The sequence below is a fragment of the Lepisosteus platostomus genome, chromosome 18 (genome assembly GCF_059453375.1).
Source record: "Lepisosteus platostomus isolate fLepPlt1 chromosome 18, fLepPlt1.hap1, whole genome shotgun sequence".
Classification (NCBI taxonomy): Eukaryota; Metazoa; Chordata; class Actinopteri; order Semionotiformes; family Lepisosteidae; genus Lepisosteus; species Lepisosteus platostomus.
Genome location: NC_142628.1, coordinates 9,665,456 through 9,689,930, shown reverse-complemented (window position 1 = coordinate 9,689,930; position 24,475 = coordinate 9,665,456). Strand labels below are relative to the sequence as shown.

Genomic DNA, 24,475 nt, shown 5'->3' with positions numbered 1-24,475 from the left:
GGGTTTTATGGATAGTTCCATGACTGAATTGTTTCAGCTGTAATATTTTATGGGGAAACTTGTGTAATTATTTGTTTAAGTATTTTAAGTGTTGAGGTCAAATATAAGTGTGTATTCCCACTGCCAGTAGGCAGATTGTTACTCCAGTTAGGATGTTGTATTATTAAATGCTTTTTTTTAAGCTGCCTGACGCCACATAGGAACTTGAAATATATGTGGTTGTCTTCTTGTACAAAGTCGAAGAGGGGACATTTACACAGCTGAATTTTCGTTCAGGCTTTCCCCTTCAGTTTTCTGTGCAATTCCCAGTTTCTGAGGTAGCGGTGGTAGGGCTAAAGATTCAAATGACATGTGCTCCGTGCTATTAAAAGACACTGTGCTGCCAAGTTTAACTGCAGCACTGCATGTGTTGGATGACGGATCAGCTATAAGTGTCCTTTTGGGGGGAAAAAAGGCTTTATTTCCTCCTTCTCACGTTTGTGTTCACAGTATAAGCTGACCCTAACCATAAAGGCTAGATTGTTATCGCTAAATTTGTTCTCCGTAACACTTGCTTCTGGCATGGAAAATACAAAATAGCCTAAGATGGTTCCTCTTGATGGCTGGAAATTTTAAGTATAGGGTGTAGTCCCTTTTACATGGGTTTTACTGCCCTGAAACAAATGTGGAGTACTGTTTTATTCCCACTATTGTCTATACCACTCATATATTGTGGTTTAGCATACTGTACACTGTGGGGCCCAAAATAACAAGAACTCAGTCTTCTAAGAAAACGCCTAGATGTTCTTTGGTAATTAACATGAAAGTGACTTTTAGTGTTTAGCTAGAATTATGAGTTTGACACTCTCCACTGAGCTTTGTTCTGTTTTTGGACAGGACATAAGGAACATTTACTTACACAAATCCTAAAATGCCACAGATCTCCAGTATGTCATTTTCTGAAGATGTGGAGAAAATGAAGTCATGCGCCAAAATGTTTTTTATTTATGCCTTTGATTAACATGTCCTCTTCGTTTTTCCTTGAAAAACATGCTGGCGGGTGTGCATGCGTTTGCCCTGCGATGAACTGCTGTGATGCCCTGTCTGCCTTGTACCCTGCGCTTCTGTAGTTTATTTTAATGCCTCCTCAGTAGATGAAACTAAACCAGCAGGAATTTACTGTTGCCTTTTTTTCCATCCAGAAAGGCAACGGCTGTTCTCCCCCCCCTACTTTAATAGCTATGGTGCTTCCAAACGTAATGACTGTAAACCAGAAACATCTTCCTGTTTCCTGAGCGGTGATGCACAAGGCAGAGATTTGGGAAGTCAGTCCTGGGAAGAGAAAGATGTTGCTGCATAAGAAAATGTCCAGCATTCCATAGGGCCCTGCATACCCCTGCTGTCTATATGACACAATATGATACGGAGCTGCTGCTGCCTGTCTGGTTAGTGCATTGCCCAAACATACTGGGGGTTTGCTTAAAATAGCCAATGGGAGGTGGTCAGAGCTTGTTGACTACTATAGATGGTGAAGCTGTCTGGCTGTTGGAGTGAAGTAAGGCAGAACTAAATGCTAGTGGGGTCATTTTCTTGTTCAAGGTCAGCATGTTCCAATGTCAGCTGTTTTTCATGTTTGCTTTTACAGAGGGGAATATGTGCTGTATGATGTAGTGGAAAGCTCTGTTATCGGGTTCCGGTTGAAGAATTTGCATGCACTTCTGAAGGTTTAGCAAACACCTTTTGTCTTTTTTATATTTTAGCTATTCATTGCCTAGGTGTGTTATTTTGTATTTGTGTTTTCTATTGGTCAAGTGACTGACCGTGCCAAAATGATTATGGAGAAATCCCAAATGTCTCGGCCCATCATATGTCATATTTACAAAGATTTTACGCTGAAAGGATTTTGAAATGTCATCATTGATTTGATTATTATTGAAGCTTTTTATTGCTTTTATTCCATTCCATATAAGAATGGCTTTGTATATCAGTAACATTTTATTTAAAATAATAGGACTGTCCTTGAAATATTTCATGTATAATTAAATGTGCTGTGGTTTCAAGTCCAGAAAGCACAGAATTAGCAGCAAAGTGTATTTTGTTTTTTCATAGATATTACGTAGTCAAGTGTACAGGATTGATAAGACACTAATCACTATTTTTCTTTTGAAACTGTGAATGAGCTATAAACTAACTTGTTCCCTTTCAGAAGTGTTTTAGTTCAACAACTTGCATAAATGAATTAATGAATGTTTGTAAAAAACGTGGCACGTCAAAGATTGGAAGAAATATTTACAATATACATTATATGCTATATACAGAAATGTAGCAGTGTGTCGGTGCACTGACAGGTTTTGAATTCTGTAATATTCATATAACTCTTCATGGTTAAAAAATTGAAAATGCACAAAAAAACCAGACAAATCACATGCAGGAAAGATCATTTTAGAGATCAGCTAGAGTTTGTCACTTAGTCATGTGGTATTGGCTCCTATGGACTGACTTCTGTCTGGGTCTGGCCTTGTGCCCTATGTTGTCCAGATGGTTAGTGTCCAGCAACCTAAAGACGATGAATAAGTGGCTTTCTGGTAGTTGCTGGATGTACTGCATGGGATGGTCAAAGATTAAAAATAGAGCTTCCTTGACAGCATTGTGCTTAAAAATGGTCGCCTCTAGCATTGTTAATAATTTCTTCCCTATTTTATAGAATGTAGAGTCACTTATGGTCAGCCTATATTTAGCCTGGTAAATTCTAATGATGTCTTTTCCTTTGTTGACATCTTATTTGTCTAGTAGGGTTCTAATGCATGTGGAAATTTTAAGTGCCTTTTGGCACGGAAAAGAAAATTCCAGAATCCTCAGAGAATTAAAAAAAACATCCCACTTGAGTATGTTATTGCAGTTGCTGATTTACTCAAAAAAAAAAAACCCAGAGCTTTTACTCATTCATGCATGAGGCCCAAGGGAAAACAGGAAGGAAGCAAAAGGAAGTGAGCAACAAAAAAGTTTGTCCGAGCTTTTCTGTATAATGTTACATTGTGGTTTTCTTCACCTTTTAGGAAATGGTTCACGTGTGAGTGATTTATTCATGACTGTTAATAATTGATACAGCTCTGCGGTATTGTTTTCAGGTTTCTGAGCGGCAGTCCTTGAAGTGGAGTGTTTAGAGTCAAGGTGGTCAAAAGGCTGGCAGAAGGGGTGAATGGTCTTTTACTCCTTGTCGACCGGTTAACAATGTGTGGGCACATGCCTGTGGCCTCTGTTCCTAGTGATGTCATAAAGGCTTGCTGACACATTTCTGATTCATCGGTTTTCATATTGCACAAATCATAATGCCATTCACAGTTTTGTCCCTGTAAAGTGTTCACTTAAGACGGCTGATTTTATAAAAGCACTTGATGCCCTGAGGAGGTCAGCCTTGAGCACTGCTAAGGATCAGTGAAACAAGGACTTCAGGACACACTTGGGAATTACATTAACATGAATTCAGCACTTAAAAGGAGTTATTTCTTCATGCAAAGGGTTATGAGGGGTGTGGATCAATTTGCCCAGCCATATTGCTGAAGTAGATTCTTGGATTCCCAGGAGTCTTTTATAAAATGTCTGTATGATATTCTTAGATCAAGAAGTTACTAGCAATGTTTTGTAACATTTGTGATGTTCCACCTTTAAGGTAATCGGGTAAAATGGCAGTCATTTATCATATAGCTGAGGGTCATGGAACATGTAGTCCATTGTTTCAGTACGGTTCTTGCACACTTTCAAGAATAAGCAAGGACCTAGCACATGACAAATCTTGTTCGGTTTGATATTTACATAGTAGAAGATATTGTTTGTGGGAGATTGTCTTAGTGTAAGGATTTTTTTTTGAAAAATAGTATAATAACTTAAACTGCAATTTAATGATTCAATTTATTAATCACAAGTTTATCAACTAGTACGGATGTTTGTTGTTAAGATTTCCTCTAGGCTTAGTTTTCATTTGCTTGTGAAATACCACAGTTTTGTTATCCACTGTGGATACAAACAAAGAATAAACAAAGGCAAATATCCTCGGTGCCCTAGATTATACATTCATATTATCTATTCCTCAAGACAGCCAGGTATTTCTCTAATTTAAAGGATGTTAGGAATGCTAAAACTAATCTTATTTTCTATGCATATCTGACATGTCTCCTTTTACCCCCTGCTTAAAAACATGCTGGTTCTGATCCCAGTACTGGAAAGCAACATTAAGTAGAAAATGAAGGACTTAAAAAAAGAAAAGAAAGGTCAGCAGTGGTACAATTTCAAACATGAAAAATGTCTTATTGAAAATTGTTGCAGTACAAAAATCTGCCCAGTCTTGAATCCACCAATCATTTTCTGTTTATGCAGTGCATATACCAAGTCAGGTTATGGCGTTGCCTAGCCTTTGTCAAACAAAAGGGTGGTGATTCTGTCTTTAAACAAGAAACAATAAATAATTCCAACATCTCTGTGGAATGAGTTGGCGAGTGTGGAGAAGAACAGAATTTGAATGAAAAGTAACTGCCAGATGGCCTTGATGGGACAGTGTTCTAGTTGGAGACAAGTGTTGCATTAGCACAGAGTGAGAAAGCACAGCCATACTGTACGAAGCATAAACAGGAACAGTTGCACTTCATTCTTGAGCTGCATGGATCCGCCAGAGATTAAAGTAAATGGATTCCAATCACTGTCACGTACTTGGCTGCAAGGTTGTATGTAAATGTATGCTCCAGTAGTGGAGTGTTATTGTATAATTATATTAATGATTTCATATTGCTGCAAGAGATTTTTTGCTTGTTCAGTAGGTGTGCCTGTATTTGTATTAAGCTTGTTTTAAGGGTTGGGATCAAGTCTTTTAAACTGGACAAAGATTTCCTTTAGCTTTCCAGCCATTATTGTAAGGAGCAGAAAATTCTGTCCAAATAACTTTGGTGTGTAGTTCTTAAATTGCAGGCTTCCTGTTCCCTTATAAACTGGAAATGGTGATGGCTGCTGATTGTCTCAGCTTGGGGTTTTCCAGAAAGTGGGTGGAACAGCAGCTTTTGTACAAAACCCTGGTTGGATCTTAATTTTGAACAGATGTGTTGAACGTTTTTTTTAAGTGTTGCCCTCTACAGCCAGCATTTTGCTACCACATTGAACGCAAACTTGCTAAATTAGTATCCAATATGGAAATGTAAAATCATAGGCTAGGCATTGGGTATATTATCTGGCCACATCTTTTACTACTATTGAACAGGGCTGTGCCTTGTATTTTAAACCAGATCATTTTCCAGGGCCAACGACAATTTTTATTGTGGCTTCTCCAACCCTACCCCACTTCCTCCTCCAAAAAAAGACTTTTTGGGAAATGGTGCTCGGGTAAAATGCAATATGTGAGCAGTAAAAAGCCTAAAACTTAGTTTATTTTCCTTCAACTTAAAGTGGGAATAATGTTGAAAAGTGTAGAATTATGCATTTGTGGAAAATTCTTCATCTGAAGAGCAGAAGACTGCCTCATGCAGATTCAGTTTTTACTGAGTTCAATAATTACAGTATAGCGTGTTGGGTCTGTCCCACAGGACAGACCCACTGCAAGGGGTTCCCAACTCATATATAATAAGGGCTCAGAAAGAAGCTTTTTTAATATTTTGTGCCTGTCCTGTTTTTTGATATGTAATTGTACACCATGGAATCTTTGTTACTTTAAACATGCCTTTATTTCTGTTTAGTAGATGTACCTTAGTGCTCTGTTTATTTTGCTGTATTTTAGGTGTTAATCAGAATCTAAGTGACTTTTAAAGTTGTCTAATAATTACACCTCTATATGTAGCTTAGTTGATGATGATTTTTACGAAACAATAGCTTGAGTTCCAGTTCTCCTGCACCTCAAAGCTGAAGAGCTGAAACAGAAAAATAGCAATGGCAAGATAAGCTTTCAACATCCTTATTGTGTTTCAGCCCAGTTCAGTAGATGTGTAAATTAAAATCCCCCTAAACTTTACCTTAAAACTGAAAAATTCCAGGATCTTTTGATATTTAGAATGTACACTTTCTAGTGAAATTGAGGTGTAAGATGCAGGAAAATGATTTCTGAGAGTTTTAAAAGATTGTCAGTACTTTTTACATTGCTGTTGGCTGATGTGCTCTGTTCTAGAAACCCAGATCTACTGTTCCTATATGATTTTTTTTTGTGCCAGACTGATCAATCACCATGGTGTTTACTGCTATTCCCGCGAACTATGCTGTACGTTATACATTTGTATACCCTTCGTGTTGGAAGATGATTATCGGCATACCCCCAGCACTAAAGACCATCTTGACTCCTGTGATTCATGAATCACCATTCCACAATAGTGGTAGAACTTTTGTGGAAGTTGGAATCATTGGGACACTTCTTACATTCATCACAGGCCTGTGTACCCCTTATTCCTACAAGGGGAGAGTCTCTAGGCCCAGTAGCTGTACTAGCACTAATTATTTTTCTTTTCTTGGAATAATTTTGAAAAATACTTCTGAATATTTTGTTGAATCGCAGGATCCCACTTTACAGTCATGGGTTACATCAAGGCAGGAACCCTCAAATGATTTTAGATTATGACTCATATACTTAGGTTATACTAGAAATTTAAAGATGCTCATTAAATTCTATTTTTTTACTTCATCGTAAGGCAGTGCAAGTGACCTTTGTGTTAAGGCTAAGTAGATTCATATAGCATTATGGATGGACTTCAGTAACATTTTTGTTTTGTTCAATTAAAAAAAAAAGGTTATCCTGAAATTGTATAGATTTTCAAAACAAAATGAACTGCCATTATGACATTTTCCTAAAGTGTGTAGATTCTTCATTGGAAGTTTTTAATTTAAAAGACTGCCATTTAAATGAGGAAATTTAGCTGTTTCAGGCTGAGTGAGCATGAGAGTTAATGGTCTTGCTTGCATTACTCAGGTTCAACCAGGATAGCAATTCTAGGTCCTTTAAACTGCAACCTTCAGCATGATGCTGCATTGTAGTGTCAAAAAGCAACAGTCTCTGGCCAGTCTGTATCTAGCTACCAGCTAGCTAGATGCAGAATGAGCACCTTGTTTTAAAAGGGCAGTTTACACCTTTCCAGACAGATACTGACGCCTTTTGATAGCTGACATAATGCAGATGCATTTTTGTTCCACTTGAGGCCTGTGCTCTTGATGTTTATTATTACTGAGGAACAAGTGGTATTCACTGCAGGCTCTGAATTGCAGGATTTGTGTGGACAGTAAGTTGAAAAAACTCTTGCACTGTTCATCTTAATTAGTTAAATAACACGTCTGGGTAGAACTGCTGAGAGCGCACCTCTTTTGTAGGCTTAGTTTTCTGTACTGTGTTGGGGTGTTCGGTTACAGAAGCACATTGCACACCACATCAAGCTGAAAGAATTAAGGTCTTAAAGCCGTTATGCTCCGTAATAATGAGCAAGTAATGAAATAAGTTTGGCACTCCCCAAGCACAAAACTGCATGTTTACTGTGAATGGAGGTCATTCCCTTTTTCCATTTAGCTTACGTGTGTTTTTGTTTTGTCCCGTTATTTCTCTACAATTCAGCATTTTCGTCTGCATTTGGCACATGTTTCAGGCCCGTGCTGTCAGTGGAGTGAAACTGTGTAGCCCCCCAGTGTGTAGCCAGCTCTGTGGCCTGTAAATAATTTAGATTGCAGCTTGGTTGTATGGATTACATTTCTAGCTGGGGAAGAGGGCTGGGGTTGACATTCTTTTCAAGGTGTTGGAGGGTACTCCCAAGATGTGTGAGGGGCACAAAACTGAAGTTATCAAATGAAAATTGGAACATTTGTTGGGTTTGGGAAAGATGATTATTTAAGTTTGTCAGTGTTAAAGTGAGGTCTGTTACACTTAGTATTAAGAAATGTATGCCTTTCTAGTATGGGATCTTATTTTTATTTGTAACGTACAAGCAATCTCCTGGTACTCCTTTCAGGTTGGGCTGTCACTGGTTAGATCCAGCTGTAAAAAAAGCTTGTGTTTTTCAGTCCTAAAACTGGCAACATGGCTGTTTTGCCGTGCAGTTTGGTCATTTACAGGAACCGATTTTTTAAACTTGCGAACCTTAACTGAGAAATCAACATGTGCACATCCTGTGGTGGAATAACCCTTCACCAGAGACGCAGTGGCGTGAATGCTGCCACATTGCACATGCACATTCATGCTAAAGTTTGATGTATAGAAATTGACCATACACCACAGTGCTATTGGTTTGTGTAAATGATTAATCTGACACCGGCCTTTCTTAGTGAAGTATTTTTTTGCAAGTGCTTCATGATTTGACCTTGCATGTGTACACTCAAAACACCAATTCTGGCAGGTTCACAAGGTAGTTGCCTTATTGCACTGTCCTACAGACCTGACTGAACACTATCAAGCTATCTTGGAATAGCAGGTGTAGAAATACTGAGGTGCATGAACTATAGAACAGCAGTGGTGACATCGTTGTCTTCGATCAATTGATTCCCATTGGTTGTAGTTCTTTCACAATGTGGTGACATGGCTATTTTCAGCTTCTTCATCCTTGAGAGTAAGGCTACTGAGTCTGTGCTGTTTTTTCTGGATGGCTGTGTCAAGGAGAGGAGCCTTCCTATGTGGCTGACTTACACACTTCTTGATAATATTTATAGTTTGTGTAGTCTGAGCACATGGCAAATCTTATATATCTTGTATATTGACAGTTTCTAAATCAAAAGTTTGTGAAATCTTTTTATAAGTGCCAGATTTCATGAAGGATAACTCTCTCGCAGTTTGATTTTTGTAGCATTTTATGCGTTTTTAATGCCTAAAAACTTTTCAAATGCGAATACAATGATGTCTGATTTTTCTGTTTTATTTCTTAATCGTTGCACTTTGTTGTTGGTGAGATTTAAAATAGAGGACAACTGTTGTGTTAGTGTATACTGGCTTCAGCAGGCTGTCATAAACACATGCTCACTTAAAAAGAAACAGAACTAGAGTTGAGTGATACAGGACAAGGTATATGAAACCCCATCGAGATTTTGCTGTTTTATATGTCTAAAATGTGTATGTTCAGACTCTGGATAACAGCCTTGAGTGGGCAGTATAGTATATATTTTGAAGGGTGGTTAGTGATACACATGGTATTTGGTTTTTAAAAGAATTAACCTTTTTCAGCAGGGAGTATCATTAACTTTGTTTCAGGAAATGAAAAGACATTTTTATAAAAAGGTGCTTGAATGTAACACATCAGTCAGTCTTGAACTTAATAGCTACAGAGTGAAATATTGTATTGTGTACTGTTCAGCCACATCCACCACATGTAACACAGTGGGGAGTTTTCTGTAACTTTCCAGAATGAAGCAATAAAGTTAGAGATTAGATTCAGAATCAGTGGAGAGATTAAGTTACATAGAATCAGGGAAGCTCATTCTAAGCAGAAATGCTTGTCAATTACTATCACGCAAAGCTCTGGTCTGAGACCCAAACTACAAGAAACTGCAAAGGTTTATAGGAACTTTGGAAAAGAATAAGGAAAGATATTTGGGACCACTGCTGAGTTGTTGACATTTTTCAACCGAATGCTTCTGAGTCCTTTGAAAAAGGACAATATAGACAGTATCGGACAGGATCTTTAGAAACAGGAGTGGAATGCAATCCTTCCTTAAGACTTCGTCCTTTTTTCTCTGGTTAGTGTTGGAATAAACGAAATGGTTAGACATTGCTTTATTCTTTTTACCAGTCAGAATATCCTGTGTTTTAAACTTAGAATAAATGAACATATTTTGGGAAATCTAAAATGACTTAAATTTTATTCCCCTTAAATCAGTCTGTGTTCCACTGCTGTGCTCCGCAATTTGAATCTTTTTTTGGGTTTTAGCTGTCATTGCTGTGTTGTTGGGCATGCTCGGAGTATTGAGTGCCCTTGCAGAATTGTATGGCCAGTATATTTTAATCACTATTTTTAGCAAGGCATAATGCATAATGGTTTCCAGCTTAGCCAAGGCATGGTGTAGCCCGTTTTCATCACTGTAGTGATAAACAACACGCAAGCAGGCTGGAGCAATGCTGAAAGATGGGTGGAGATTTCCTCAGGGGTCAAGAGATATCCACACATTCTTCATTACAGAACAGTTGCAAATGCTTTTTTTGCCCTTGGTTATAACCAGTCATCCGCATTTCCCAGATAACATAGCTGTTCCTGCTCTGCTTAATTCCACTTAGTAAGGCGAGACAGTTTTAAGACCTTGTTGATAGTTTTGTCTGCTAGCTCTCCTGCTCTTTTATTTTGAACAATATAATTTACTAGACTTTTTGATGTGTTCAACACTCCATCTCATGGAGTATAATTTTTTTTAATTTTTATATACATAAAACATGTTATGTAAGGAGCTGACTTCTCCAGCATTTAGAGCTGTTAGTGTCAGGTCTATATTAGTTAGTTTTGCATCTTTAGTGGTCTTTTTGCCACAAAATGAAGATGGAAATGTATTTTTGCAATTATCTTTTGCTAAAATCTGTGTTGTCTGGTTGTATTTATGGTATGTGAAAATGTAACTTTAAATTCTTTAATTAGCAAACTTTTTCACAGAGAAACAAAGTACATTTGCAGAAATGACTCTGAATTGTGAACAAGCCAATACATACTAGAGAACCCAATGATTATTGAAGTTGTGTTTTATTACTTTAAAAAGATAATTTTCTATGCAGTTATGAACTGTTTATAAACATGATAGATGTTGGGTGTGGTCCTTTGAAATGGTTAAGAAAATATTGTTTTGATCGACCCAAAAAGCGCAGAGAGGAGTGCTTGTTATTCCAGATGAATCTTTAAAGGCCCTTTTTAATGCTAAAGTTTTTCCATTGCCTGGAGTGTTCTTGTGGATCATTTGAAATGGTTCAGTTTTCAGAGCCAAAGGATTTTCCCTCTCAAGTTTTCCATATGATATATAAGAGATTTAGCTAGCCTTTACCTGCTTGAAATGCAAGAGGGTGAGCAGAATGTTTGACATTTTGCTTTTTACAGTAATTGGTTCTTTCACGAATGTGTATTTTAAAAACTGTTCATGCCCATACAACAACCGAAGACTTGTTCTTGCATACCATGTACTGAAGTTGTTTTGGATTACGCTAATGGGAATGAGCTTCCTTTCTTATTGATCTCAGCCCTGCACACAGACCCCTTATTGTTGAAAGTAGTTTTTCTTTAAAAAAAAATTGCATGTCTCCAATCCTATCAGATTTTTTCACACTTCAAAAAGATATTTCCTTTAATTGTGAAATAAAAAGGCGAGTCGCCCAGTTTACTGTGCCTGAAACATAAGAATACGAACGCCAGCATGTCTGCCTTATTTATATTTTAAGTTTGGAGGCCAGTCTTGATGTGTTAAAGGGAACAATGAATGTGCAAAAGAAGAGTAAAGCATGTTGACTTTTTAAATTGTTACAACAAAAAGTTGACCGATAGGCTTGATCTTTGAGTTAAGTATAGTAGCTGGTTTTCTTCTAGAATAAAGTCTGTATAGGTTAACCGCTAACTCTTTCTGACAATTTAGGATTGCAAGCTGAATCTTTCCACATGATAAGAGGCCCAGTAATTCAAGCATAAAAGTCAAGCATCCCTCTGAGAGAGCCAGGATCGCTTATGATAAGAGTCATGTTTTTGCCACTCTTAGGCAATGTAATTGCCTGGATTTTTCCATAATGAATGGCCTGAGGAGATGATGTTATTATGGGTGCCTGTTAGTCCTGACTTTGATGTATTGACTGTGCCACATAGAAGGTTAATAACATTAGGGAGCATTCGTTTTTTGGAGTCAAGAGATCTGCATGCAGTGGTATGTAAAGTAACTGCTCTGTTGTTCGTACAGTGGGGGTTCAGATCCTCTAAACTGCATCTGTCATAAATGTATTTATCTCAGTATCTAGGATGCTAAATGCATTTAGTTTTATGCTTAACCACTACACATGCAGCATTAAATTGCTGTTTAAACTCTGTGTACATTTCATGTAGATCTCTAACATTTCCTGATCTCTGAGATTTTTGTTTATTCTACAGCTTTTTAAAGCATGAACAATTTAGTAATTTACATCAGTCGTAGTTTTTATTGTGAAAGTGCTTTATAGAATGTCTTATAACATTAAATATCCACAGTCCGCTTGGTTTATCCATCTTTATAGCTTGCAGAGTGAAGTTCTAGAGTGTGCTTTAATGTTTCCAGGCTAATTTATTGTAAGTTCAGTATATCAATATACTCACAGAATAAAGGGGCTGTCTGAAGCAACCATTTTCCTACCCCCTTTTCAATGTAATGGTTTACTAGCATATTAAAAAAACGCACAGCTCTGGAGCTTGTATATAAACTAAAGTGCAGTCAGGGACATGGTGCGGTTCTGTTAGTGCTGTTGCTTTGGAGCTGGTGGAGTATGCATGCTCTTCCCACAGTCCAGAGACATGCTGTCTGGGTTAGAGTCCCTGGATTGTCCCCTGCATGTGAGACGGTCACAGACTTTTTCTGGCTTCCATATCTAGCAGCAGAGCTAAATCACATTGGTGTCCGGAAGACATGAGGTGTGCATGACCTTAATTGCAATAATGTTTGCCAGTGACAACATTAGGAAGGGTAGTACCTGATTTCCAGCTTCGCAGTCACCTGGCAATGGAACACTAGTGTTAATAGCAAATATTAACTTGCCAGTTTCACCAGAATTTTCTGTTGACAATATCTCAGTCTGTTTACACTTTGGTTTCACAGATATTTAGCTAAACATGGCAATTTTGTACAAAAAAAGTGAATGGGAGGGTCTGAAGGTTTTTTTACTTTCCTCTCACTGCCTATAAGTTTTGGTGATTAGAAAACTATTCCTCACAGCAGAAAGGAGTTCCATCACTCCAGCTGAACCCTTGGTAGGTTTAAGAGTAAAATTAAAAGGACTGGACATACTTGCCATGCACATGGGCCTTTTGTAAAATGTGTTATCACCTGGGACGGCACTCCTTTCGTACTGAGGGTTTTGTTACATGTATGTAAGCATGGTATGGTTTGTGTAAAAATTCCATTAATTAATAAACAGACTTACACGGGATCCTGTTGAAGCTCAGTCACATCTCGCACTGCCTATGAAGCCTGAACAACCAATATCTTAAACATGGTAAATTTGTATATAGGAAGTTTTGCCTTTGTTACACTGGCTGTAATCCCTGTCTTTATTACATGAAATATTTTAATATTGGCCACATTGTAAAGTCACCTTATTGAACAGTTTTGTGAACGTATACAGGTGGAGGTCTACGATGGGTATTCTGAAGTTCAATGATTAAAAAGCGCTTTAAAAGCACTAGCTAAATCATATTGTCGTCAACAGTCTTTCAGCATACTGCCTATTTCCACATTTTCGGCTGCTAGTACTTTACACAGAAACAGAATGTTACTTTAGTCATGGATTCAATTGCTTTTCCTGCAAATGCTTTTTCTGCAATTTATTCAATAACACTCAACCTCTTCCATGGTGTGTTTGATATCACTGTTCAACAGTAAAAGCATAAACATTGAAGTTATGGTAAAAGCCAACTTCAGAACATTGGGTAATTTTAAATATCTCTGTTAAATTAAGCTCTCTCTTCTGTGTTGCCACTGTCACTTTGTTCTGCTGCTTTCTCCTATGACTAAAGAAAATATAGTCACAAATAATAAAGCTGAGGTTGGGGTATGTTAGCTGTGGACTCGGCCAGAATGTCAGTTCCAATCTATGACTTCGCTGCATTATGGCAAAACTCAGCCAATCGTGTACTGCATGTGCAAAGTCATGGTTTGGAACTGGCAGTCTCAAGCCATGCTTTATATGTTGTAATGTAATCAGAAATTTATGCTGATCACCTGCTATGAAACCTTTACAAACCCAAGTGCCCAATATACACTTTTGCTTTCTTTTTAGTAACATGTTTTGCTACTGTAGTTCAAAACGTACAGACCCAACATAGGAATATATTCAAGATAAGCAGTCAGATAATCATTATTCACTTAATGTGAATAAAAATTATATACATTTGGTGTGCATATGCATCTGTGTGCCAAATATAACTCTTCGTTCTGTTCTGGAGCTAGGTGAATAGTTGGGAGCTATGAAGCAGTGGTTACCAAGCCTTGTCCTGCAAGACTGTCTGCTAATTTATCAATAGTTCTAATTGGTACCTTAAAGTTTTTTGGTTCAACTGTTTCCATGGTGTGTCCTGCATTAGAAGAATCCTTAGTCTCTCCTGACCTAGCCAGCTGTTATTCCTAAGTAGCAGCTATTAATAGGTGATTTTCTTATGATGAACAGGCACAGGTGGTGATGACAATGTATCAGGCACTCCCCCAATTGCCTTTTTCCCTCATCTGTAGGGCTCTGATTGATAACATTTCAGGCAACATGTCAGCAAGAAGCAAGCTGGGAAACTCAGAAATCTGTTAGAGGATTGGTGCAATTTACAAATACCGTTCATTGTTTTAACAGCTGAAAGCTAATATAGCAGTAGTAAAAAAAAAAATTGCTCCTGGGGTGTCACTGATTGATTTCAGAGATGGAAAGCAGTCCTATAGGAAACGAGCATTTGTCATTCATTTGGGTCCCTGTTTTGAGTCTGTTACTTACATTGAAAATGCAAGAGGTGTAATTAACACATAGTGGAAGTGAGTTCCAAGCCTGGGAGAAATCCTACATCAAATCTTCTTGAGTTTCTGAAGGGAGTGATTTCGTTCCAAAGAATTTAACGTTCAGTAACTTTTTAGTAAGGCTTATGTAGGGCACTGTCTGTGTGGAGTCTGCATGTTCTCCCCAGTTTTTGTGGATTCTCTCTGGTTGCCTCTGTTTCCTCCCACAGTCCAAAGACATACTGGTACATTAAATACCCTATTGAAAAATTGTCGCTTGTGTGAGTGTGCGATTCTGTTTGAATTGATGAATGTATAAATTACATTTCCAAACGTGGAAAACAAAATCAGGGCGGCTTGATTTAAAGTTGCACATGCAATTAACATTTAATTTGTTTATGTTCTGTCCAATAAGATTTGCTCTGAGTCCATTTAGATTTAATGATGTTTGAATGTTGTTTTTATTTAAATGAAGAAGTAGTGGTTCAGGGATGTGAAAATAACACACAGATCACAAGAGTAATGTTAGTGTATCTCGTCTTTTAAATACACTAGTCTCTTGTCACATCTTCTATAGTTTGCTTTATAAACTGTCAAATGATGATGGGCTCAATAGACTGAAGAATGCCATATGTGTTCTAGTAAACGTTTAAGGTTCCATAATTATGAGCTCTTGAAAACAGTTGACTGACTGTGGACTAGCTGGAGATCAGTAATCTAGCTTCCTGGAAGAGCCACTTTTTTGTCTGTTATGTCATGTCTCTGTGGATGATTGTCGATACTACGGATGTTTGTTTTACCTCACCTGCTTTTAGAATAAATGAGCTTAAAGGCAACAAACCAGGTAAGTTTGGGTACCTTGTGAGAATTTGACTGAAATAATATTCCCTTACAACTTGGTGTGAACCTTGCACTGTATGTTAATGAAGTTGCAAAATCTACCTCCAGTAAAAACTGGTGTTCTTTTAGGTTAATTTATTTTTTACTTGTATTGCAACCATTTAGTGCAGTACTGCACAGTCCCATTTAGAAGTCTGCTTTCCTTTTGGAAGTAAGCAAGGCTAATGTTTTTAATATAGGGAGTAATTACTCACCAGGTTGCAGAGTGCTACACTGCATCAGTAAATTGTAGCTAAACGGCATAGGCCTGTTCTGGAAAAAGAGGCCTACTGTGGAGGGCTTTATTCTGTGCTGTGAATGGCATGCTGTCTTCTCAGGGTGTGGAGCCTGTTGGAGAAAAATACACAGGCCTCACGTCAGTGTAGCTCCCAGCCTGCATTTGGGAGCTTTATTGGTAAACCTTTAATAAACCTGCACAAGTATAAAGTTTAGAATTGAGCATCTTGAATGTTTTCAGTCCTTCCATACTTGTAGCCATGTAACTCAAGCCTTTGGTGTTCTGCTGGAAGTCATAAGCTGTGAAAAGAGAACTGTCTGCTGGCTAGTTCAATTGTCATCTCCGAATCCCTTTCAGTGACAAGGGCAAAAAAAGTTCAGATCTTTAAGTAGTCTGGTGCTGTGGGTGCTTGACTTCTGGTTTGTGCAAGAAATAATTTTTTGCGTGTGAAATTCAACTGAAGCTGACACCCTTGGAAGACAACTTACCATCAGTGTTCGGGTTATTCCTTGCTGAAAAGGGAAGAAAGAAAACACAGTTTCGGCCGTGGAGCCTTCTTCAGTTGTGAGCTCGATTTCCAACTTTCACTTTAAAAGATACTCCTGCTACAATTATTGATATTTTGAGGCGAAGCTCATCAGCACGTTTGTTACCTAGTGTGCATTGCACAAACAAAGCACTCGTCATATTTATTCTCTATGAAGCGTTACTCTGAAGTAGAGATGTACCGGGTGTATATTTAAATAATTGTACATGAACTAGATATTTGATTTTGGTTCATTGCTTCAGTTAGTAATGTTAAAAACAACAATAGCAACCCCAGTACACTCTAGCTGGTCTATAAAATTAAGTCTCTCTAGAGCTGATCTGATAGTTTTATTTTTTAATTTTAGCAAGTGATAGCTCACTCATTCAACATGAGTTTACTGTATCTTCTGTGGTTGGTTCAGAAAATGCTTTCTTACATAGCTCTTGACATGGATAGTTGTGCAGTTTATTATTATTATATTAAAAAAAATTACCTTAGGCCATTTATTTGCCATAGTTTTGAAAGTCAATTATAACACTTCTGTTTGTATCTTTGGCCCACTTAGCTTTATTTTGACATTTATTCTAATGATTTTGTGACATTGTGTACTTTTTTGACACTCTTTTCTGTTACCTCCACAGACCCTACAGACTCTTGTTCTTTCTACATGTAGTTTTTAACTATAATTTTTAAAACATTTAGGGCCCCTTTTGAAAGTCCCTAATTATGTGTGTAACATTTTATTAACTGCTGAAACGCACATTAAAACTCTGTCTTGTCATCGGGTGACATGTTCTAGGCATATAAATAACTATGGAGCAAACCTTTACACTTTTGTTGTGTTGTAAAAATACTTCAAAACTGCTTTCAACATTAATGGTGAAGGTAAGTACCACATATGACCCTAAAATTAAAATGTTTATTTTTTCAACTGTACATTGGTAAATTGTCTTTTGAATATTTCTTATCTGGGAATACAAGCAGGGTGTATTTATTTTTTTGAGTGTTGCCATCATGGAGCAGAAATAGCAGGCACGTGCATGTGGTTCAGAAGTTTGAAGAGGCATTCTTCTTGAAACTTGAAAATGAAAATGTCTCAACCTGAGTAACTGTGTTAATGTTGGTATATTTACTCTTCATGTTACAACCATTATGGCCACTATGAGCAGTACGGCTGGGCTTAGTTAAGGGCATTTTTTCATCTCTTTTCATCAGTAGCATACACAAGGTTGTTTAACTATAGAAGTATGTCTATAGGTTTTCAGATGTACGTTTGTGGGACAAATATGTTTTATGTCCTTTTATGTATTCAACAAATGTTTCTCTGACAATTTTAGTTCTGGTTCTGGGGATTTGGTGTAGTGTTGTTCAGAATCTCAAAATGGTTTACTAGACATTTGCTCAATTCAACACTAAGCATGTAATATAAAGAATAATAGAGCTAGTATATATACGTCTGTGCTAACCTTGGTTAAGTTAAGCTAAATAGTTGATTTTTGTTTCATTCTCTAACGTAAAGAACATTTTAAAAAGGTTGCATTTTCTGTCATTTAACATGACATCCCTGGCTTATCAGTGACCGTTAATGTCAGCACTTGCTATCCTGTTTTTTGCACTCCTATTTTTACTGAGTCACTCTTTGTGTAATACAAAGCTTAAGGAAGAATTCTTCTCTATATAGAATCCACATATTCTCTAAGCAGAAATAACAGCTTCAGTTAACACCTTTTACATTGAATTTTCACACCCTACTTTCTCCAGTACTACAAAATCTGCTTGAAGAGATAAGATGAGCAGGTTCTGGGTGTAGTTCATTCACAAATAGTGACTTCCTTAGTGACTACAAATAGGAAGGAGGCAAACATGCATTATGGATTTATTTTAAGTGGCCTAAGCAGTAATATTAGGTTCAATTAATCCTGGAATAAACAGTCAGTAGCAAGAAATCAAAACTGATATGTATAAGTACGTTGTTAGGACTTATTTCAGGCTTGGGTTGACGCAGTAGCTGGGGTGCTCTTGTTTTGACTTGTGACTCATCCCAGCTTGAAAATTCTCTGTGAGAAAATTGGAACTGGTCTACTGCATGTTGGGAACATGTTGTCAGTCCATTTGTGGAGTGGCCAGCTGATGTTGGTTTGAAATACGACCCCTTTCGGTTTATTTGACCAATTCCCTTTCCCCTGAGGTGTTTGTTTCCTGTCAGTTAACGCCTGTTGATTTTTGTTTTCCTGGTTGTTGTTGGCGTGTTGGATAATAACAGATACAAACAAGAGGAGTCCCTGTCAGCCTGTTTGGTTGTTAATTGATCAAGGATCTGATCCAGCTGTCTCTTGAAAGAAGTTGGGTATCATTTTCAACAAAGGGGTCTGGCTAACTTGTTCCAGACTCCCACAGCCCTTTGAGCATAGAAGTGCCTCCTGTTCTCAGTTTTAAATGCGCTGCCAAATATTTTCCACTTGTGTCCTCCGGTTCATATTTCCCCGTCCGTTCTGAAAGTCTTCTGGGCTGACATGGTCAAAGCCTTTGAAGATTTTGAAAAGTTGGATCAGGTCCCCTCGTAACCTTCTCTGTTGAAAATTTATAAAAAGGTTCTGTTCTTTCAGCCTGTCAGTGTAGGATATTCCCTCAGGCCACAGAATGGATCTGGTCACTATTCTTTAAATGGCTGCCAAAGCACCAGTATGTGTTCAGTCAGTATTAGTTGTCCTGTAGGATTTCCTAGGTTTTGTTTTGAGACGTGTAGCCTGTGCTGCTGCAGCCTTCCTCTCTCCTGAGGAGGATGATAAGTGGGCCAGCAGGCCATGAACACAGGATCTATAGAAGCCAGCAGCTTCTCTAGTGACAAAAGTGTTTTTTTTTTTCCAATTTCAGTAACTTTAATGACAGTTGGGAAGAAAGCAAATTTGCAAAAATGCTCTAAACGTTGGAGATTTCTAAAGACGCTTTTAAAAATGTGCCTCTCCCTATAACTTATAAGCAGATGATAGTCGGTGGCTCTTTGTTGAGAAGTGAAATAATTGGATCTTGCCTAGTGTGCTGGTGTGCGAATAAAAATAAAAACCCACTCTCCAGTATGTTTGGAAAATGTCCCTCTTTAGAAGTTTCAGGTAGAAAGGAGAAGGGTAAGAATGAAATTCTACATTTGTTGCCGTTTGGAATACCTTTTCAAGTGAAGACCAAGTTGTGTAGACAAGCGGAGCATGTTGTGTTGCTGAGGGGAATATTGCATCATAGATAATGATTTTGTATTGTTCAACACAGGGTGTGTTCCCATACTGTTTATGCATGCCTTGAAATCTGAATGTTTATGGGGACTTTATCTGGCCTTCACTTTGTAGACAGACAGATGCCTTTTAATCATTAATACAAAACAAGTGGAAGGCCTCTCTGTCTCTGCTGCCTTTTGGTTGTAAGTGAGTAGCATGGTTGGAAGATGTTTGTCATCAAGTGTAGCACAGCATGTTCCACTTATTCCTGGAATGTCTGTTTTTTTGTCTGAGAGATCAAACTTTTCTGTTTGGAGCAGTATTAAATTACTTTTTTTTATGTACCAGGCATTAAGAAGTCTTAACTATGAAAATAAGAATGGAATAAAGCTAGAGGAATTAGTGTTTTATAGAAAAAACAGAGGATTTGTCCGTGTTCTCTATAGACAAGCATCTTTGATAGGATGTTTTGGGATTATAATAACCTATTACAGTAATTGAATTGTGCCGTTCTTTATATCATTGTTTAATGTAATATGACTAAAACCTTACAGATTCATGCCATGCTGAATGTCACATGCACCACGATGCGAGGAGGATCATCTGAATCTGATATTACATTTAATCTTTTTTTTGATTGCTCACTTGTTGCTAAAATTGTGATTAACCCTAGGACATTTTGGCTAGTAGCTTTAAAATGTTTTCTCATTTTAAAGCATAATGGTTTTATGTAGTTTTACGTTTTATAGGTCTTTCAGTGTTCGAACTTTCAATTTTATGGCCCTCTGGTGATGAAAGAGTTTATTTGTATATGCAGACTCCTGTTGACATCCAGGAAAGGTCATTTTGTTTATGCAGTATTATGAAAGAATTGTGTGTTAGAAAGAGAATGTCTCCTTGGTGTCAAAACAGAAAAACCTGAAAAGCCAGTTTAGAACTCGAGTCACTAGCTTTGTAATAATGGCTCAGATATTGTGTTCTGTGTGAAAGATGTATGCTTGCATTACGCAAAACCTCTTACGTAGTTAAGAGAGCAGCAGGACATTTTTTTTTTCAAGACAGCAGTTAAAAAAGCTGTGGTTTTACTTTTTGGAATTTGAGTAAATCGTGTTACATAGTTGTGTGCCAGTTCTGTTTTATTTATCCTCTCGATTTGCCAATGGCTTTTGTGTTTTTCACGGTCATCTCACGGCTGCCTACCATGTAACCACACACGGGGGGAAGGAGGGCGAACGGACAGACTCCGGCCATCTGGCCTCCTCCGATCCCCTCATCCTTCAACAGGTCTCAGGCTCAGCCTGGTGCTGATTGGAGGAGAGGCATCTGCCTCACTGAAAGCACGTCAATGCCTTGAGATGCCCAGGAAAAGGCAGGGATCACCGTGTTGCCTGGAGCCAGAACAGCCCTGGCCAGCTGATCCCACAATGGCCGTTAGTGGCTCTCAGGCAGTTGTGTGCCACAGCCTGGGGATTCCCTGTCACAGTCAGCTAGCATCGGTGTGACGGCCCATACCTGTGGCGCCACACAGAAGCCGTTTGCCAAAACAAAATTGATTAATTTTGGTAAAGAACTGCTAAAACAGACTGTTAATTCTGCATCTTTGTAATGGATGTAGGGCTTCCCGTTGTAGCCCTGTATCATTGCTTATGCTGGCATCTTAAATTCCCAGAAACGATTCCTTGCAAAACCAGTACTGAGCTGCAGAGTTCGGAAGGTATTTTTGAAGCCTGAATTTTTATAACTCCAACTTCTAAGCTATGTAGTTGTAGTGCATGAGTATTCTCATCTGTGCAGGAAAAGAACTGCACACATAGAAGGTAGCTGGAGCCCTGTTTTTAAAATGTCTTCAGCTGTTGAGCGTGTATTCTGGGCTCCGTCTGCACCATAGTAATAGATTAGAGAGTTTCCACATTTCCACCTCTTTCATTCCAGATTCCTCATAGCAGACTGGCAGAGACCACAGGGACAGGGAGGGCTTCAGTTTACTTCAGGCTTCGTGTTTCAAGGGTTTCCTTTTTTCTGTGCTCCCAGTGCTAGCTGTATCTTCAAGACGAGTACAATCCAAGTTGATTTGATGCAGTCTTTAATGTAATGGCTGTTGGGGAAGCTGTCTGTTCAGTCCTATTGTAAAGCAGGTCTCATCTTTAGAAACAACTGAAGCAATGTTTGTTACTTATTTGCAAACAGTCCCAAAGAAACATGTGCAAAGAGCTAAACCTAAAGGATTGCCTCTCTGTTAGCAACATTAAGTGTTGGCTAAGGCTAAATTTTTTAGTTGATTATGAAAATACAAATGCAAATAAGGCATGGGTGTAATTTTGAAATGCGTGTAATGTGTAGGTTTTAAAAAAACTATATACAGAGAAATGACAAAGGTAAAGATTTTCTTTTAAAACAAATTAGTCAAGTTGGTTGTTTAGAGATTACTGATGAAAAGCTAATCGGCCTCTACATGTTTTGTACTACAGTGCTTCTCAATGGGATCAGTATGGTGTTACATTTATCCTCTGCTAAGCACCGGATGTTTCATAAGTTAACAAAGTACCCTTTATGTAAACTACGGATCCAGGTGGCACTGAAATTAAGATTTTTTTTAGAAAATAAAATTTGTAATGAAGGATCGCCTTCTAAGACTTTGTTTTTACGTAGTTCCAAACTCAAATATATTGAAAATGCGTGTTATCCACTCTACTGTGAAGGCTTCTGTACTTCATGATACTGAAGGAAAATTTATAGTTCTGTAAGCAGTCTGTTTTTGAAGAAACAATGACTTAAATGCTAAAATTGGCCATATGTGGTTTCTTTCCATTTTGTGCCTTAAATAATCCGAGTCGAGGGTGTTGTGGTGCACTGTAGAAAGGTTTCATCTTTTTAAGCAAAGTGTAAATACTAAGGACAACACCCCATCCAGTGAAGGCGGATACACTGTTGAAGTAAATGCAAGGAAATGAAATTAGGGCTTCTGTATATGTACTTGAATTTAAGTTTACTATTTCAGTTGTGTGTATGCCATGTCGTGCTTTTGTCCTAAATTAATGAATGAAATGGTCCTTTTTTTCCCCTTTTGCAGAGCGCCAGAGATTATTTTGGGGTTGCCGTTTTGTGAAGCCATAGACATGTGGTCTCTGGGCTGTGTGATTGCAGAGCTGTTTCTTGGATGGCCACTCTACCCTGGAGCTCTGGAGTATGATCAGGTAACAATCCACTTACTGTTAATCATTACACGTTTACCACCCTGTGACGGATGACAATGTGGTTCCTCTTTTCTCCAAAGTTACAGAAGCTTGTTAAATCGGCAGCTGTTCTCCAGACACATTAATTCTGCCTACTGCTGTTCCCCTAGAGCAACAATTTGGAGCACTTTAGTTCACCTGAGGCAAACCCTGTTGTTTCCCAGCAGAGCTATGATTTGGATTGCTACAGAACAGAGTTCTTTTGACCTGCTCGCTTTAAACATTTTGGAATAAAACCATCTAAAAACGTCTACTGGCTCCTCCTTGCCTTTCTTTATTCCCCATATCTGGTCAAAGATCTGTCTCCACTTTGTTCTGTACAGTGGAATGTACTTTCCCACTGAAACAATGGACAGAAATTGGCAGTCACTGTCAGTTATGTGTTTTAACGGAGAAGCAGTGCTTAGCAGTTCTTCGGTAAGCTTAAAATAACACCAGTCCATGGGGTGATTTTGGATCATCTGCACCTCTCCTGCTGTGTTGTAGAAAAGAGAGCACATTTCCAGGAGCAGTTTATCCTGTTCCTATGGGCCTTGTGGGCGGGCTGGGGGTAGAGATGACTGACGGTAGCTGTGCTAGATTAATGCAGTTACCCTTCAAAGATATTTTAGTTTCCCTGAAGGAGGTGATCTTTGAAAGGTTTATAAAAGGTGTTGACATTGGAGGGAGACAGCCTTTTCCCTACTGTTTTAGAATAGCGAAGCTCAGAGCGAGGTATTTCATGTTTGTTTTGACTACAACTTCGGGAGTACCTAGCGCTAATATACTAACGTGTTCCAACATATCAATACCAGATGCAGTATAATTTAACAGAAGCTTGTCTGCAGCTACTACCTTGCAACTTTCTTGAATGATTTTTAACTTTGGGTGGTTTTATGGTCCTTCTGAGTTAAAAAAAACTTTAAAAAACTGATCAAAACAGTTTTTGTACACTTTGCACTTAAGTATTTGCACTGGAAGATAACTGGCACTGACGTTTTTGTTTTTGAAGAGATGCCTTTGATTTTACAGCTATAATTAACTGAATTGCTTTTGAATACCCACAGAAACTTCAGAAAACAATAAAGGTGTCTTTAAATGGCTTTTGCTGTTAATTTAAAAGTCACGGTTTGCTGGAAAATGTTGTTGGCAGTGCCCTTGCGCATGGTGTGCAGATGCAGTGTGGAATACAGTGCTGATGAGCACATCATGCACTGCCCGAGATTAGCTGAGCTTCAAGCTTATTGTCCCTCTAATAGTGCAAGAGCTGCATGTCTGTCTGGATGGGCAGCGTTTGCTCTAATCTGACAGGCAGCTGCTAGCGTATTAGCATTGCTACCTTTATTAGCTTTGACACTAGGGCTATAAATCTGGCTCCCAATTTAAAAATTCAATTGAAAAGCTGATCCATTGCTTCTTACCAACAACATTATCCAATGACACAAAATGCGAACTGAAAGCACCATCAACAGCACTGCACTTTTCACTTCAATTTGAATGTCTCATGTACAGTGTACACGTTTCTGATCTTATAGTGTCAGTTTTTATGTGTATATGGCATAATGTTTTATCTGTATTTTGGCTAAAGTTGCATGTCCAGTCCAATGGCAGATGTTGATGTTGACCCATATCTATAATGCTGTTCATTGCCTTGTTATTTTTATTCAGTAGAGACTTTGTTATAAGCTAGAGTATGTATTTTATATAGAAATATTCATCTGCTATAATAAAATGCTGTTTAAAGTACTGTTAAAAAGAGAAGGAGTACGAAGTATTCATGGATCCAGTTGAGCGGTGTGAAGTGTGGAGGGGA

The 24,475-nt window shown here is 38.1% G+C and overlaps 1 protein-coding gene across 3 annotated transcripts in view; it reads left to right on the top strand.

The window, feature by feature from the left end:
* LOC148645622 (homeodomain-interacting protein kinase 3-like) overlaps window positions 1–24,475 on the top strand; it is a 67,014-nt gene that overhangs the window by 25,715 nt on the left and 16,824 nt on the right. For all 3 annotated transcript variants that reach the window (XM_088611744.1, XM_088611745.1, XM_088611743.1), the window contains exon 3: window positions 22,521–22,644. In XM_088611744.1, coding sequence (XP_088467870.1) covers window positions 22,521–22,644 — 124 coding nt within the window. The remainder of the gene's footprint in view (window positions 1–22,520; window positions 22,645–24,475) is intronic.